The 17,215-nt window shown below is 39.8% G+C and overlaps 1 protein-coding gene across 1 annotated transcript in view; it reads right to left on the minus strand.

The window, feature by feature from the left end:
- slc7a11 (solute carrier family 7 member 11) overlaps positions 1-16,711 on the minus strand; it is a 29,329-nt gene extending 12,618 nt beyond the window's left edge. Inside the window, exons 1-4 of the mRNA XM_023276030.3 lie at positions 16,223-16,711; positions 8,846-8,972; positions 3,509-3,624; positions 1,500-1,625 (exon numbers count right to left, since the gene is read on the minus strand). Of these exons, the coding sequence (XP_023131798.1) occupies positions 1,500-1,625; positions 3,509-3,624; positions 8,846-8,972; positions 16,223-16,505 (652 nt within the window). The 5' untranslated portion in view covers positions 16,506-16,711. The remainder of the gene's footprint in view (positions 1-1,499; positions 1,626-3,508; positions 3,625-8,845; positions 8,973-16,222) is intronic.
- Positions 16,712-17,215: the final 504 nt, after the last annotated feature.

Here is a 17,215-nt window from a genome sequence, read left to right on the forward strand (position 1 = left end):
AGTAATGAATACCAGTGACTTTCATGCATGTATGAGTCATTTTACAAGACAATAACAGAATATAATATGCTTGGGAGCCAAAATGAAGAGCAAACAGTTAGCGAATGTAGCATAATCCAAGGTGGCGTACAACCGGAGAATGTAAACAAAGCCGTCTCATATCACCACGTGACGACATATTCGTCCGCTCTGCTCTGCAACTAGTTCCACATAGCCAGTTCCGACGAAACGCCATACGTTGAGGACGTCGTAAACCGAGGACCCCCTGTAACGGATTTGGATGAAATTTTCAGGGAAGGTCAGAAATGACACAAGAACCAAGTGATTAGATTTTGGCAGTGATGCAGCTTATAGTCTGGATCCATGGATTTGTTAAGGATTTCTGTATCCTTGTGAAATGGTGGCACAGCATCACTGTAACCATGACAACAAATAAACACTACGTCAGCTACCTGCTGACAATCACATGATTGCGATCCCACTACAAATCCACCGCTGCGGACTTATTGGGACTTATCTGTCAGAAGTTATATAAGGAACAACTGATTAAATTGTCGGGGTGTTTTCGAGTCCCATCAATTCCCGCCGCCCGCTACATATTTAGGTCACGTGATTTGCTATCTGTACATAACAGTGAAACAGCACAAACCCAAAGTATAGTTAATTAAAAGACTAAAAACTAAATTTCATGTCTATGAATCAGAATCTGCCAGTTTTGTTAATCTGATCTGGGATTTGCTAACTTCACCTTTGGAGAAGCAAGGAGTCACACAAAACAGCATAAACTGGGGTGATTTGTGCAGCTAGCACAAGTTCCCTGCAGCTTTTTGAAAAACATACAAACCAAAACAGATTTCTACATGAACTGTTTTAGATATATGTTTTCGGTCTGAGTGAAAGAAAACAGAAACTAGCCACCTGGAATGGACATTTTGCAAACTGCATAAGTGATCTCTATCTGTAGACATTTACCAGCCGACCTAATCATCCTGAATACTCATCTATGCATGCTGGTTTGTTGGCATGTGTGATTAGGACTTTCTCGACATTCAATTGCTAAATGCAATGGTGGATTTTAATGGGGGAGTAGATATTAACCAACAGAAGCAGAGGAGGAGACCAACAGATTTTAATGCGGGACCCATGGCTGCAGGGAAGACAGGAACTCCATCTCTGAACACCTGCTGTGAGACCATTGTGAAATGCTCAAGCTGTTGCTTGCTGTGAGCAGCTGTGTATCATGGCCTCTATGGCTTCAAGGTTATATTTGCAGTGCATGTTGTTGTGTGAGACAAAGGAAGTCATGTTAATTGTTTCAGCTGAGCGCTCTGTGTGAAGCCTGGAAATGTTCTTGAACGGCAGTTACATGAATGGAAAGCTAAACATCCCTTGGAGTCTGGACGGTGTTTGGAGCTCAGGTAAAGTGCTAATAGGGGATATTAGAAGCAATGATGATGATGATGATGATGATGATGATGATGATAATGACGATGTTTTACCTTTAAAGAGCTGGTACATTCCAGGCACAATAATGATGGCGATGGCCAACAGCTTGCTAAAGGTGAGGAGTATCTGAATCCTGGCTGTCCACGTCACACTTATACTGTTCAGATACATAACAGAAGCTGCAGAGAGAGAAAGTTGTCAACTATGACTGTGAACAACAGATTTTCTTTTTAAACATGCAAGTTAGCTACCCCATGCTTTCAAGTGTGCTATTTACATACACTACCATTCAAAAGTTTGGGGACCAGACATTTTCACGTTTTCCATGAAAACTCACACTTTTATCCATGTGCTAACATAACTGCACAAGGGTTTTCTAATCATCAATTAGCCTTTCAACACCATTAGCTAACACAATGTAGCATCAGAACACAGGAGTGATGGTTGCTGGAAATGTTCCTCTGTACCCCTATGGAGATATTCTATTAAAAATCAGCCATTTCCAGCTAGAATAGTCATTTACCACAATAACAATATCTACACTGGATTTCCAACCCTTCAATGCCATCTTCATTGAAAAAAAACTGCTTTCCTTTCAAAAAGAAGGACATTTCTAAGTGACCCCAAATGGCATACATGGATGAATACAGGATATAGGTATCGATTTATCCCTGATATTCACTGCTCACATACTTTTTTTGGGCAACTCCTTATTCTCCTTCATTTCTATAACAGAGCAAGTCCAAAGTACAAAGTTTTCATGACATAGCCCCATTAGGAAATATGGCAGATTAAAATTGAACTGAAACATCCTTTAACTCTGGGCTCCTCATGCTGTAAACTACTGGGAAAGCTTTTAACTAATATAGGGAAATCCAGCTTTTTTGTCTTGTCAGTATGTAAGGCTAGAAGACACATAATGAGTGGAATAAGCAGTCATTGCCATGGCTAAACTGCAGCGTACCAATGACAATCTCAGAAACACAGATTCTGTGTCATTATTCCTCTTCGAAATCAGTTCCTGGTTTAAACATGTATTAGTACTGGAATGTAAAAACGTACATTTACTCAAGTACTGCACTTAAGTACAGTTTTGACATACATGAACTGTGGAGAATCTTCATGTTTTGCTGCTTTCTCCCTCTACTCCACTATGGGTCAGGCAGACTTACTGAACTTTGTACTCCACGAACTTTATCTGACAGATTTAATTATTTTTAAGATTAAGATTGTACACAATAAATAAAATGACAAACTTTTTAAAAAGGAACACGTTGGTAAAGATTCCTCCAGTTGGTTCAAGTTTAAAAAACATTAAACATTGTTTGGCTGGGCTCACATTTCATATCTATGAGTTGCAAAGAGCTTCACCAAACAGTGATATTTCACTCTAAAGCTGCGGTTCTGGCTAACATGGTTTCTTTTTATGTGTTAATGATCTAATAATGTAACAATGGCAGACACATTATTATATCAGTTAGAGGGACAAAATCAGCTGGTTACAATCTAATTCTGGTTGCATTAGAACAACACACATATTTAAATCCCATACATTGTGCTGAAAAATTTGCTTGTAGCCAACAGCACTGAGTAAGCAGTCCAAGAAGTGGACGAACAGCCTTCAGGCACTATTTTTGCAGCATTCAGTTAAAACACCATAAAGTGCTTATGAATGAGGCTGTGGTTTGATTTTACTTGAGACTGTGTCTGTCCCTATCAGATTTTAGCTTTAAAGCAGCAACACTGGTGATTTCTGCCTCTCCCCGATCTGCTCAGCTCAGGCAATATTCACAGTAAGCTGTGTTAAACATCTTTTCACAGTTTCTGAACTGTCTGTTCCTGGTGTGCACTGTGTTCTTATTTGAAAGGATGTGTTTTGTAAAAAAAAAAAAAAAAAAAAAGAAAAGAAAAGAAATAGTAAATCTGGGTCTTTCTATGCCTCCTGTTGTCAAACAAGCTCCTATCACTGGTCATTTGCAAAGCAGGTTACAAGATCAACAAGATATCATCCTGACATATTACCAGACAGATATGGTAACATAACAGTAGTTCCGGTACGTACTTATGCCGATGGCAGTGGCCAGTTTGACAGCAATCGGAGGGATATCGCATGGCATGAACAAAGGCTCCAGGATGTACTGACCAAAGGCCAGAGAAATGACTGCCATTGCTGCAGGCCTGCAGGACACAGCACAAGTGTATCAGATGTGGTAATAACATGAATTGAATAAAATGTGGAGTGATTGTTGGTAACAAGCACAAAAAGGATTCTTACTCACCTCTTTTTAAACACATTTAGCTCATGTCTTATCAGTTTTATCGCACATTAACTGTATGAGTCAATCTTGACACTCATCAACTGGTTTCAGTGAAAAAAAGAAAAAGCTATGATAAACCCAGAGTATCACCAGAAAACTGCAGACACACACAGTTACAAACCAACTTGGTGGAGTATTTTGCAGCTACAGAGGAAATGCTGTGGACCAAAATCAGAGCTGAAAGTGGGTGAATATTGGACTTAGGATTCATTCATTAGATGACTCTAAATGAATGCTAATGTTGCTCTGCAGAATGTGTAAAATGTTAGCTGACAATATCACCATACCTACATCAGAAATGCTTTGTGTCTGTCAGCGTGTTTTGTCGTTCAGTTTCTCCAAAAGTTGATTACTGCAGCTTTAATATACTGTTTGCAGGACGAATGTAAATTTACTGTGCAAGTGCAAAACGTACAGCATACAATCCTAATAAGTTCATCATTTACATATTTCTCTGTTCAAATTGTGATCTTATAGGCATACTGAAAATACAACTATTTTTTGCAATGTTTTTTAAAATATTTACACAACGCAAAAATCTCCTTATAACAGTTGTTTTTTATTGAAGCCTAATGATTTGTTTTCTATATTGTTGATAATGATAAAATCATTTTCATTGTGGACTGTATGTGGACTACATGTGGACTGTATGTCACATTGTTGACTGTGTTTTATATGCAGCCATTTGCTAGAACAAACTAAGATTCTTACTTGGCTCATGTGAAGATAACTCAGCTATTTCCATGGCAACTGAGGATTGTCTGCTGATAAAGACTAGCATGTAGACATTGTTTAAAGATTATTTTTAGGTCAACTATTTCCTGTTGAGCCCAAAAGGTGCTACTTTATGATCTTGTCTGAACAATATAATTTACTATAAATCCTTGTTTCTCCATCCTACATAGGCCAGCATATGAAGGATAGAGTTCAGCTCTTTTTTACTTCAGAATGCTTTACAAGAAAAATGTTGCAACTTTGACACAGAAAGACCAGACTGTCATTAGCAGTAAAAATTTGCTAAAATATGTTTGTTTTTTCACACCAAACATATTCATAGTAACAGTAAATAAAATGAAGAAAACTGTTTTCACACACTACAGTTCTTTACGTTTTCTTACAGAAATAATTTGCGAATTTAAAACGCAAAAAGACCTGGACGTCCAAGGAAGACAACAGTGGTGGATGATCGCAGAATCATTTTGGTGAAGAGAAACCCCTTCACAACAGCCAACCAAGTTACAAACACTCTCCAGGAGGTAGGTGTGTCATTGTCCAAGTCTACCATAAAGAGAAGACTGCATTAGAGTCAATACAGAGGGTTCACTGCATGGTGCAAGCCACTCATAGGCCTCAAGAATAGAAAGGCGAGATTGGACTTTGCTAAAAAATCGTCTTAAAAAGTCAGCACAGTTCTGGAAGAACATTCATTGGACAGATGAAACCAAGGTCAACCTCTACCAGAATGATGGCAAGAAAAAAGTATGGAGAAAGCCTGGAACAGCTCATGATCCAAAGCATACCACAACATCTGTAAAACATGGCAGAGGCAGTGTGATGGCTTGGGCATGCATGGCTGCTAAGTGGCACTGGATCACTGGTGTTTATTGATGATGTGACACAGGACAGAACCAGCTGGATGAGTTCTGAGGTGTTCAGAGACATACTGCTGGCTCAAATCCAGCCAAATACAGCCAGACTGATTGTGCAGCGTTTCATAATACAGATGGACAACGACCCAAAACATACAGCCAAAGCAACCCAGGACTTTATTAAAGCAAACAAGTGGAATATTCTTGAAGTCAGTCACCTGATCTCAACCCAGCTGAGCATGCATTTCACCTGTTAAAGACTAAACTTCAGAAGAAAGGCCCACAAACAAGCAGCAACTGAAAACCGCTGTAGCAAAGGCCTGGCAGAGCATTAAAAAGGAGGAAACCCAGCTTCTGGTGATGTCCATGAGTTCATTCTAATACTCAGTTTTCAACTGAGTATTAGAAATGAACACTTTATTTTCAGTTGTTTAATTTGTCTAATTACTTTTGAGCCCCTGAAATAAAGGAATTGTGTTTTAAAAATGCTTCAGTTCCTCACATTTTTATGCAATCTTTCTGTTCAGCTCACTGAATTAAAGCTGAAAGTCTGCACTTCAATCACATCTGAATTGTTTAATTTAAAATTCATTGTGGTGCTGTACAGAACCAAAATTACAAAAACTTTGTCTCTGTCCAAATATTTATGGACCTAACTGTAGATAGATAGATAGATAGATAGATAGATAGATAGATAGATAGATAGATAGATAGATAGATAGATAGATAGATAGATAGATAGATAGATAGATAGATAGGTTTAGGGTTAGGTTAGGGTTACACCACCTTTTGAAACTATATCTTCAGTTGTAGCAGGTATTATGCTGCAGACGGGGGCATGTGTGTAACATCAGATAAACAGCTTTGTTGACAAACCATCCTATAATCACTTCCTGGTGTGGTGGACAGTCTGTAGACTTGGCTTTAATAAGAATGAATAAAAGTTGGCCAGTCCCACAGGCTCATCTTATGGCTCATCAGTATTTCCCTCTTCATTTCCCACAGCAGCCACTGAGCCACTGCAGCCAGGGAAATCTCTCTTTGTCCCTCTTATTCTTGTTTTCATTCTCTGCCTCTGTCTCTGTTCATTTCCCATGGTTTCCATTCAGTCCCTCTTGCCTGGGGGTAGCATAAAATTGGGCAGCTCAGGATAGCCACCAGACTGTTTGTATTGCTTCGCCTTGGCCATATACACATACAGCTGTGCATAGAGCATTTTCTCACCTCTCTTGTCTAAACTCAGTTTCCTATACAAGGTCACAGGCAGACCGGCAGAGACTTGTGTGGAAGTCTGTAAAAAACACAGTCTCAGGGCGTCCCAGTAGCTCATCTGGTTGAGCGGGCGACCCATAAACAGCCCATGGCCGTGGTTTGTTGCAGGTCCTCCCCCCACTCTTCTCCCCACTTTTATGTCTCTCTCCACTGTCCTATAGAATAAAGCCTAACAGGCCAAAAAGAATTAAAAAACACAATCTAACATCTTCTAAAACACACAGCTTTTGAGTCCAAGAGTGGGACAATAAAGTATATTGAATTGAACATGCCATATGTTTTGGTGCCTACCCTTGAGTCAGCTCTCACACTGCAGCCTTGAAAGGTGACTCTGAAAGGGTTGTAGGTTGTTCCTTCATGGAGGATGGCAACTGCAGTAAAAATGGACTTACATGGTCACAACTGATTTCTATGAAGATCTAAAAACAATTCAAAATGATGACAAAACTGTGCTGTGATACAGTCAAATACAAATGTTCTTTTTCCTAGTAAATTCATACAAATATGCCTTATTGATGTGATGTGTTGGAGTGCACAACTTGCACTACAAGAGGTCAGTTGCAACAGATGGAGGAGCAGACAGACAGCGTTTTCAGCCTGTTCATACTGAGTCTTTCAGGGTCAGTCAGCCCTAAAAGTGTTTGGTTGCCAACTTTAGCTTGCAGGAGTCTCTGAAGGCACCTCTAACATGTTTTGCCGCAACTGAGGAAATAAATTCATGACGTCTAAAAAGGATTTCATGCAATCTCCCTGCATCTTTACTGCAGAAATGAAGCAGGAACAAAGTCTATCAAACAGCCAAGAATTACAGCCGTCACCGAGGACAAGCTCAAACTGACAGTCTGATAAATGTTAACCGTCAGAGAAAATGATTCTCAGCATCAAGAGCCTGACAGGAGAGAATAAGTCTGTGACTGATAGACAAGATACACTAATGTTCTGTCACGTATACACTTTCACATATTACTGCATGCAGTGTTTCATTTATATAAGAGGAGAGGCTTTGATGATGTGGACTGTCTCCCTCTTAGATAAATGGTGTCTCAGGAAAATGTTCCAAAATGACCATGTAATGCTTTCCTTTCTTCAAAAGTCTTTCTCGAAAGGCAGAAAACAGCAAATTGTCTTATTGCCAAGCCCAAAGGTATTCCCACTTACTTGGTGAAAAGATGAATACTTCTGATAGCAGTACACACATTTAACTAAAGAATGCTATATAGCCTGAGGGTTTATTTAGGAGGAATCATTCAGGTTTTTCTTATTTCATGCATTCAGCAGCAGAACAACACAATAAAGGTCCAAGGTATTTCATTCCTGCAAGGCTTGTCGAAAAATTTTCTTTACAAATACCCTCTCACTGTAAAATATAATATAATGTTGGGAAGGTATTAAGGTATGATTACATAGATACCACACAGGCCAAGTTTTTTTTTCTTCTTACGTAGTCTTTGTCCAGGAGCTTTCTAATAGAGTTCAGAAAAGTCAAATATTCACCAAAAAAAGGGGGAAAAAAGCTGTTTTAACATATGTATGCTGTTGTGCTATTTAAGCTACATTTATTTTGGCATTTGGGAGGCAACAGACCTGTAATCCCAGTTGACAGGTACACAGCACATAAACTTGTGCGTGTTTATGTGTGTGTCCATCAGACCATTAAGTGACGCTTTCATTTGGATGTGTGTTCATGGTAAACAGTCTATGCCAGGGTCTACAGAGTGCTTTGCGATGTGCTTCACATTTGCCACACTCATAGACTGATGGCAGCAGAACCAACATGCAGGCTGCTGCAATCAAGGGCCACTTGGGGTTTGGTTTCCTGCCAAGGGACACTGTGAGGACATGTGGTCGGGATCGGGATCAAACTACCAGCCCTATGACTGGTGGAGAACCTCCAACCTGATTCACGGCCATCCTGTCCACCTGAGTCTAATGTTCACTCTCTTTTAGCTCTGTTTTGATCTTCACAAACTCCTGATCTTTTTCTTTAGCTGCTAAGTTCTTCATTATATGTTCACCAGTTTATTTAAATATATACATTGGGTTCATCAGAGCTTTTAGAAAACAGCTGCTTGGTGTTGCTGGAAATAACAATTCTCTATGAAATTTCTACAGCAAGCAACATCTTTAACATTTCACAAAATGACATGAGTCATCAATACAGAAATTACAATTAGTACAGCTTTAAGTTTAAAATTAGCTTTAAGAGACTATTATACTTACCTTATAGCAATGAGATCTGCCCATAGTCTTACGAAAGCCATCTGAGGTCCAAACGCCTCCATTATATATGTGTAATGTCCACCAGACTTCTTAATACAAGTCCCCAGCTCAGCGTAGGACAGCGCTCCTGTAGTGACAGAGGTGACATATTCGATCTGGCTCTGAAACAAGACGGTAGTTACAGAACAGTCCCAGGGCTGTTAAACTGGCTCAGCTATATCTATAGAAAAGTACAGTCTCTCCCTGGGGCACATGATCTCCAAAATATATTACTGTTGGGGCCTCGCTGGATCTAGATCCATAACCTAAGAAAGTGAGATTTATGTGGACCAATTTTAATTACAAATTTAGGCAACAGGAATTAAGGAGAAAAGGGAAGGAGTTAAGGGAGGGTATTCAAGGATAATGTGCTTAAGGCTTTCATTACGGCATGAAAACTAAAGGATTTAAGGATACTACTACAATATACATACATGCTACAGTATACAGATGGGCACAGCACTGCTTCAGCATGGCCTCCTACAGCACTGGTATATCAATTGTGACTACTAGAAATTGCATTATATACTACTTTAATGTTTTTTTAATTATGTTGTGGCAACAAATGTAATCAATGGTGACATTATGTTCAGTGGGAAAGGTTTTATGAGTAAATGAAGCTCTACATTTATGAAGTGAAGCAGAGCTGCAGGGAGATTGTTGATGAACAAAGACTAAAGTTCATATCTCTGTCTGTGGTTTTGGCAACAAAAGCACTTTGGTTGAGGTTGAAAAAAGCTGAACGTAAATAAACACATTGTGTCACAAGTTACTTTGGACTTTCTCTGTATTAAAGCAAACCACCGTCTTTCCCCAACCTTATCCATGAGCTAACAGAGTCCAAACAAATCCAAAAGACGGTTAAATAATGCTGCAGTCACTTCCAGTGGGTACTCTACCACAACATCAGATAATTAGGCTCATTTGGAACTCTGATTGATTAAAAAAAAAAAAAAAAAAAAAAACCTGCCTCTACATTGACAGAAAAATCAAAGAGGATCTGAAGATGCAAAGACATTTATTTCATATTTAAAAAGTGATGAGTGAAAAAATCTATGAAAATGAGGTGAATATTTCAGTCAAAGAACCATTTTCAGCCTAATTTAAAAATTATGCAACTTCAGAGCAGTGGTTCTCAAACATTTGAACAACCTGCAAACCCTGTCTGTGATGTTGTAAAGTAGCTTTTATTAACTATAGTTAGATTCACCTCAGATTCAAGAAAAAAAAATCTTCTGAGGCTGTAGTAGGATTAGAATATCCTCCTCATATATTTACAGTCAGTGGTGGAAGACCTAGTCAAATCCAGTACCTGTGAATATGAAAACTGATCCTCTAGTAAACACATCACTCTCTGTGTTGTACTGTTATATATGACATTTTTGGAATAATATTACTGTTGCATTAAGGTATATGTTGCATTTTACTGCTGTAGATGTTTATCATTAGCAGCTCAATGTTATTTGCTTTGTATACTGTTGTGTAGTTTAATCTACAGAAATGCATTCATCATATGTTGTAAGATCATGAAATAAGTGTTCTTAGTTTTTCATTGTAGCGTCACTGTACTGTAAAAAGCACATTTCCAGAAAGTCAACTTTTTAAGCTTTATGACATTTTCAGCTAATTCAAGAGAGTTTTAACTTGAAGAATTTGGAGACATTAGACAGGAAGTGTATAAACAGTTGCAATCAAAAGTTTAACTAGTAACTAAAGTTCTCAGACAAATGTACTGAAGTAGAAAGTTGTCCAAAGCAGAAAAACTGAAGTAAAGTAAATGTACAAGATGGCTACACTAAAGTGCAATACTTGAGTAAGTGCATTCAGTTATATTACACCACTAATTAGTCGTAATTTTTACTGCTTGCTCTGAGGGTCATTACTTCTGACTGTTATGGCAAATCAATGAGTCAATCAACTGGTTGGAGAGCAAGTCTGTTTTTCTTCCTACTTCACAGCACAGTACTCTTAATCCAGGGTATTAATTATTAAAATTAGCAATTCAATTTAAGGATGACATTTTGGAGCTCCTTCATTCCTTTAGCTTCCCCATGGACAAGAAGAAAAACTACAACTCTTAATCCTTCAGTTTTCATGTTGTGAAAAGAAACAATTAGGACTGCTAGTCAATAAAAATAGAGTTCTAGAGGGTTTTGTTTGCCGTTGTCTTCATGTGACGTAAATTTCATCATCTTACCAAGTGCACAAGACTCTATGCTGACCACTCTGCAGGTGTCTGCAATGGAAAAATTTGCATCCATGCATGACTATGGTGCACAGGCAGTAGTACGTATGGTTGGAAAGAGTGTATGAACATATACGTAAATGAGTCTTCGAAGCACATTCCAAGCAGACAAGAAAGTAGTATAATAATAACGATACATTTGCAGTGTCCATGTGCGCATCCACAAGGCAATAAAATCAAGGTTCCCGTATTCTTGGCAAAGAACATAAACCGGATTTTTTCACAATGTAATCAACATGGAGTACATCTCTTCTCAGATATGGAAAGTGATCTGTGGTTGGAAACCACGACAGTATCTGCTAATGAACGAATGGCTCTTGGCATACAGATATTTAGACCTATGAGACATCTATATCACAGTGCTCTGCAGAGGTATCTGCCACTCTACAGAAATCTTCTATTTTTTCATATTTGTCACACTTAAATGTTTCAGATCATCAAACAAATTTTAATGTGAGACAAAGATAACCCAAGAAAACACAAAATGCAGTTTATAAATGATGATTCTATTTATTGAAGGAAAAATGCTGTCCAGCCCATCTTGTCCTATGTGAAAAAGTAACAGCAATATATCAAAAGACCAAATTCATTTGGCAGTTGGGTTTAGTTTCACCTTCCACACCCACATATGATTACTGCCAGACTTGTTGAACCAAAACATCACTAAATAGAACCTGTCTGGTATCATGAAGTAGCTAAAGGGTCTCAAAAAGCAGCACATGATGCCACATTCTAAAGAGATTCAAGAACAGATGAGAAACAAAGTCATTGACATTCATCAGTCTGGAGGGTTACAAAGCCATTGCTGAGGCTCTGGTACTCCAGAGAACAACAATGATAGACATTATCCACAAATGGAGGAAATATGGAACAGTGGTGAACTAGGGCTGGGCGATATGGCCTAAAAAAAAATCTCCAATTTTTTCACAAAAAATCCCGATTCACGATTTATCCGATTTTTTTTTTTTTTTTTACCCCCTACCTAATCTCTGCAGCCGGAGTCCAGTCTACTTCATGCAAATGAGCTGCAGCTCTCTCCGGGTAAGCACACTGGATCGCAGCTGGAAATGCGCCGCATGCTGGTCCAGTTGCGGTGCGTTTCCAGCTGCGATCCGGTGTGTTTACACGGAGAAGGCTGCAGCTCATTTGCATAAAGTAGACTGGACTTCTACTTTATGCAAATTGCGGCGTGCGGAGATTCCACGCATCCAAAGTTGTTTAAATCAATCCAACTGCATGAGCATGAGCCACCTCACTGGAGTCGAAGTGGCTCATGGTAACGATCACCATTAGCATACGAGGGCTCAGTGAAACTCGCATTTCAACGACCCTCATTGTCACTCCCTGGCTCCCAACGACCATCGTTGAGGAGCCAGGTGGGCCTTGGCAATGGTCGTCGGAATGTGAATAACACTGACCACACCTCACAGAGGTTATAAGCTGAGGCAACATCAACCACCACCAGAACTGAAGAAGCTTCTTGGATGAGAGGTGAAACGTCTTCAAGGAACCTTCTTAAAGTCCAGTTGGATTGATTTAAACAACTTTGGATTACCATGACCTGGATGAATGAGAAACTACACAGACATATTCCACGCATCGTGAGACTGTCCTCAAACTTCTAAACTAGGCGTCAGTGACCTAAAACAAGGACAGATTCAGATGCTGCACAGATTATTTCTGCCTCAAATGCTTTCAGAAATACTTTTCGCTGACGTGTTTTTTGAAATAAAAGGGAAAGTTTGCGGCCGAGCCGCTGTGTTTATCCGACTTGTCTGCCAGACCGTCCAGCTGAAAGCTCGGTCACATGACCACGTAGCAGCCTGCTGTTGCTCAGTGCTGTCATGTGACCATGTTGTGGTCCGCTAGTGACCGCCGTCCGTGTGATTTTCAGATGTGGTGCGTTGCCGTGCGGGAAAATCGCATCTAGTGGACACGTGCCTTTAGATCTGCGCAGCTCACTGCCATGTTGTTTGTGTATGAAGCGCGGGGGGGAGGGGGGCGCGCACTCTGAACTACGGAAGCCCAGCGGGAAGGCGTTGGTGGCGGATGTTGATGAGAAAATCGATTTTCATAAAAACAAATCGACATTAAGTACAAACTCGAATTAATCGATAAAATTGATTTATCGCCCAGCCCTATGGTGAACCTTCCCAGGAGTGGACCAACGACCAACATTTCTCCAAGAGCACGTCAGCATCTAATCCACGAGGTCACAAAAGAACCCAGATGAACATCAAAAGAGCTGCAGACCTCACTGGCCTCAGTTAAGGTCAACACACATGACTGGACAACTTGTCATCATTGATGGAGCCATGTATTCTGCTCTCTATCAGAAAATCCTTCTGGAGAATATATATCCATCAGTTAATAACTTGAAGCTCAAGCATGAATGGTTTATGCAGCAAGACAATGACTCAGCGCACACAAGAAAGTCCACCTCTAAGTGGCTCAAAAAGAACAATATTATGGTTGTGGAGTGGCCGAGTCAAAGTCTGCACTGGGATCTGCAAATATACAAAATAAAAATTTTGTGTAAGGGGGCAAACACTTTTACACAGCACTGTGTGTGATGCAATAAGCAACAAAACCCTAGAATTCTCCTTGATGGGTAGAGTTCTCAGAGAGAATCAGAAACTTATTTTAAAGACAAATGTAGACATATGAGAACACTTTGAAAAGTTTGCAGCCTGACCCAAAAACAAGGGTATAACTCTAATTTTGGGGTAGAATTTTATACTGTAAAGACTTATATCATTGTCCACAAAAACTGAAATGTTTGTTTTCATTTCTCTGCAGGTAGAGGAAAGCTTTAAGCTGACATGCTCCAGGTCAAAGCACCCATCCACACAGCACAGGTGGCAGTCAGCACTGCGATGCCAGGTCAATAAGGTGCATAAAGCAACAGTTCAAAGCCACAATTTACTGCTTCTGCCACATGTGCTGTGTGTACAGACACATTGTCCTGAAGCAACAACATTCCAGCTTGAAGCTTTGCCCCATCTACTTACTCTACATTTGTCTTATAAAAAAGCACTGCTATCTCCAGCCTCTGCCCTGTCTGCATCCTCAGATGGATTCAGTCTCCTGGTCACTGTAAATACATTCATGGGGGTGTCCAGGATTCCCTATGGCCCCAAACATCTCTTCATTAGCAGCAGCTTTATCATTCACAAACATAGAGACTCACAAAGTAAGCACTACACTAACCTGGAACACTACCTGCCCTCCATGCCTCAGCTCGCTTGTAGCAATATAAGTCAAGGTAATGAAGGTATCAGAAGCAGGTTTTCACACATGGCCCTTCTAAAGGTCAGATACTCATGGTTACATAATAATGCTGTTGACTGGGTTCATCAAATTACCAAACGACAACTCTAAATGAATATGAGGTTGTTGTAGACCTTGTCGGTGTGGGACTCCGGGGCAATTGGCTGATAATCTGAGCTTACTCATCATCTTTGCCATGGGCTACAGATGCTTCAATGATGACTGTACCTAAGAACAGCCATGCCTTGTTTTTATTCCTCTATGTTCAGCCCCAACTTGACTTTTATTTTTTTTATGTGAAATTGATTCAGTGTGCTAATTTCTATAGCCTGAAATAACAACATATCAGTGTTTTTTATATTAATAGGGCAGTAATTTACTTTATCTAATGATAAAGTTATGTATTTGCATTTGAAAATACATGATTTTACCAAATGTTAAAGACATTGCTGGTTAATTATTACACTTACGACTGGAGAGAGAATGATTTACTTGTGAGTTAATAATGTACTATGATGGTCATCAGGTGCCATGATATAAAACAGGAATAACTGGCCTTAAATAACCTTCTTTTCAAATATTAAATTCCTTCACACTTTCTACAGTTACATTTGTCAGACATAATATGTGTGACTCGCACTGCCACAGAATGTGAACACACTGGTAATGGTCACAAAAGAAACAAGAAAAGCACTCAGAGAGCGCAGTACTCCTCCAAGGCTGTTCATTCCCTCATATGGCATTGTCAGAAATGCAGCATTGTTTGTAGAAATGCAGCATTTGTTTATTAGTTACTGATGATCAGAAATCACGGCAACATAGAAAGTATCCATTTAATATAGATGTGCCCACAAACAAAATGACCTTACACTTAGCACAGGCGTGTGTTATGCATGTGTACGTTATGTACGGATGCCAAATCGCGTGACCTGAATATGTAGCAGGCAGCGGGAATTGATGGGACTCAGAAACACTCCCACAATGAAATCAGCTGTTCCTTGTATGATTTCTGATGGATAAGTTCCGATAAGTCCGCAGCGATGGATTGGTAGTAGGATCACAATCATGTGATCGTCAGCTGGCTCCTGACGTAGTGTTCACTTGTTGTCATGGTTACAGTGACGCTGTGCCGCTATCTTGCGATGATACAGAAATCTTTAACAAATCCGTGGATCTAGACTATAAGCTGCATCACTGCTAAAATCTAATGACTTGGCCCTTGTGTCATTTCTGACCTTCCCTGAAAATTTCATCCAAATCCGTTAGTCCATTTTTGAGTAATGTTGCTAACAGGCAGGCAAACATACACTGATCGTCAGATAATTGTAACAAATGCAACACCGGCAAGAGCATGTTTTACCAACCCTCTTGCTTTTGAATCCCAAAACGGATCAACTTGTCATACTTTGCCCCATACATTGTGATTTCTTAATCTCGAACTTTAAGCTTTAGAAAAAGCAAGCCCCTGCATGTCTAAAGACAAACTGTAGGAACAGACTTTGAGCATACTAGTGGAAACCAGATGTTGATATGTATATGCAGCCAACACTGATTTGTGTCCATGAAACATGATTTTTAGATAGAAGAACGTAGAAGCAGTATTGATAGCTGCTAATATATATTATGTTGTTTAAAATTTATTATTAGCATTATTTGTAGGCTTTATCTTTATTTGTTCTACATTTGCTCTCATGAGATTTGAAATCTGTGTGCAGCCAGTAAACACATTTCTGAAGTTCCATTTCCACCAGCCTCTTTCTCATTCAATGTAGGTGTTCTCAGATCAGAAAATACACAGGTGATAAATGTCTGAAGCAACTCACCAAAGAGTGACAGCACACCACAGGCGATCCATACTATCAGGGACATTCCAATACTACCCGAGTACCTCAGGATTCCCTTTGGCGAGATGAAGATCCCAGCCCCGATGATGGTCCCGACGATGATGGAGATCCCTCGGAGCAGGGTCACCTTCTTCCCCAGTCCCACTTTTCTGTTGTCCTCATCCTGCAGTTTTGTAACTGGATCAGTCCCATTTTGTGAAACTTTGTGTCCATTTGCTGCCACTGTCTCATCATTGTGAGTCGATGAAGACCTTTTGGTCATCTTTTGAAACACAGCCTAACACACACAGACGCTTTCTTGCTTTCCTTTTTTTCTGGTGGAGTGTTATAAACCTATGATCTCTCCTAAAGTTGAGCCTGAGTGCACTCAGTCTGTGAGGATAGACAAAGTTACAAAACTCAAAACTCAGTGCAGTGAGGACAGCCTCTCTCTCTCCTCTCTCTCTCTCTCTCTCTCTCTCTCTCTCTCTCTCTGTCTCTTATTGTCATTCATGCCCTGCTCACTATTAAACTCTGGGTGTCTGCTTTTCACCTCTCTGACATCAGCAAGCTTTTCCTTTTTTTTCTCCTTGTTTGTCTTTCCTGGTTACTCTGGTCTGAAGCGCTGTCTCATCCTGTGCTAGGGTTTCTGTAGTCCCTCCCTCTTGCTTCTGTGTTCTTCTCTAAAACCAGCTGTGGTTCACTAAGGTGAGGAGTTGTACTGTTTGTAGTCATGACACAGCAACATGTTTTCAAAGCCACTTCAAACTTCTTGGTCGCTATTCCATCTCCAGATTGTACTTTGTCCATTTTCCGAATTTCAACATGAAAGCAAAGCTGAACAAGCTTGGATGGGAGAGACTTCTTACAGTCTACTACTTAAGATTGTGGTGGAGTGTGTAAAAAATAAAAATAAAAAAACATAGCAAAGCGTTGGCAAACACTTAAGAGCTGTTTAAAAAAGATCTAACACACACATGCATGCACATGCAC

The sequence above is a fragment of the Amphiprion ocellaris genome, chromosome 13 (genome assembly GCF_022539595.1).
Source record: "Amphiprion ocellaris isolate individual 3 ecotype Okinawa chromosome 13, ASM2253959v1, whole genome shotgun sequence".
Lineage (NCBI taxonomy): Eukaryota > Metazoa > Chordata > Actinopteri > Pomacentridae > Amphiprion > Amphiprion ocellaris.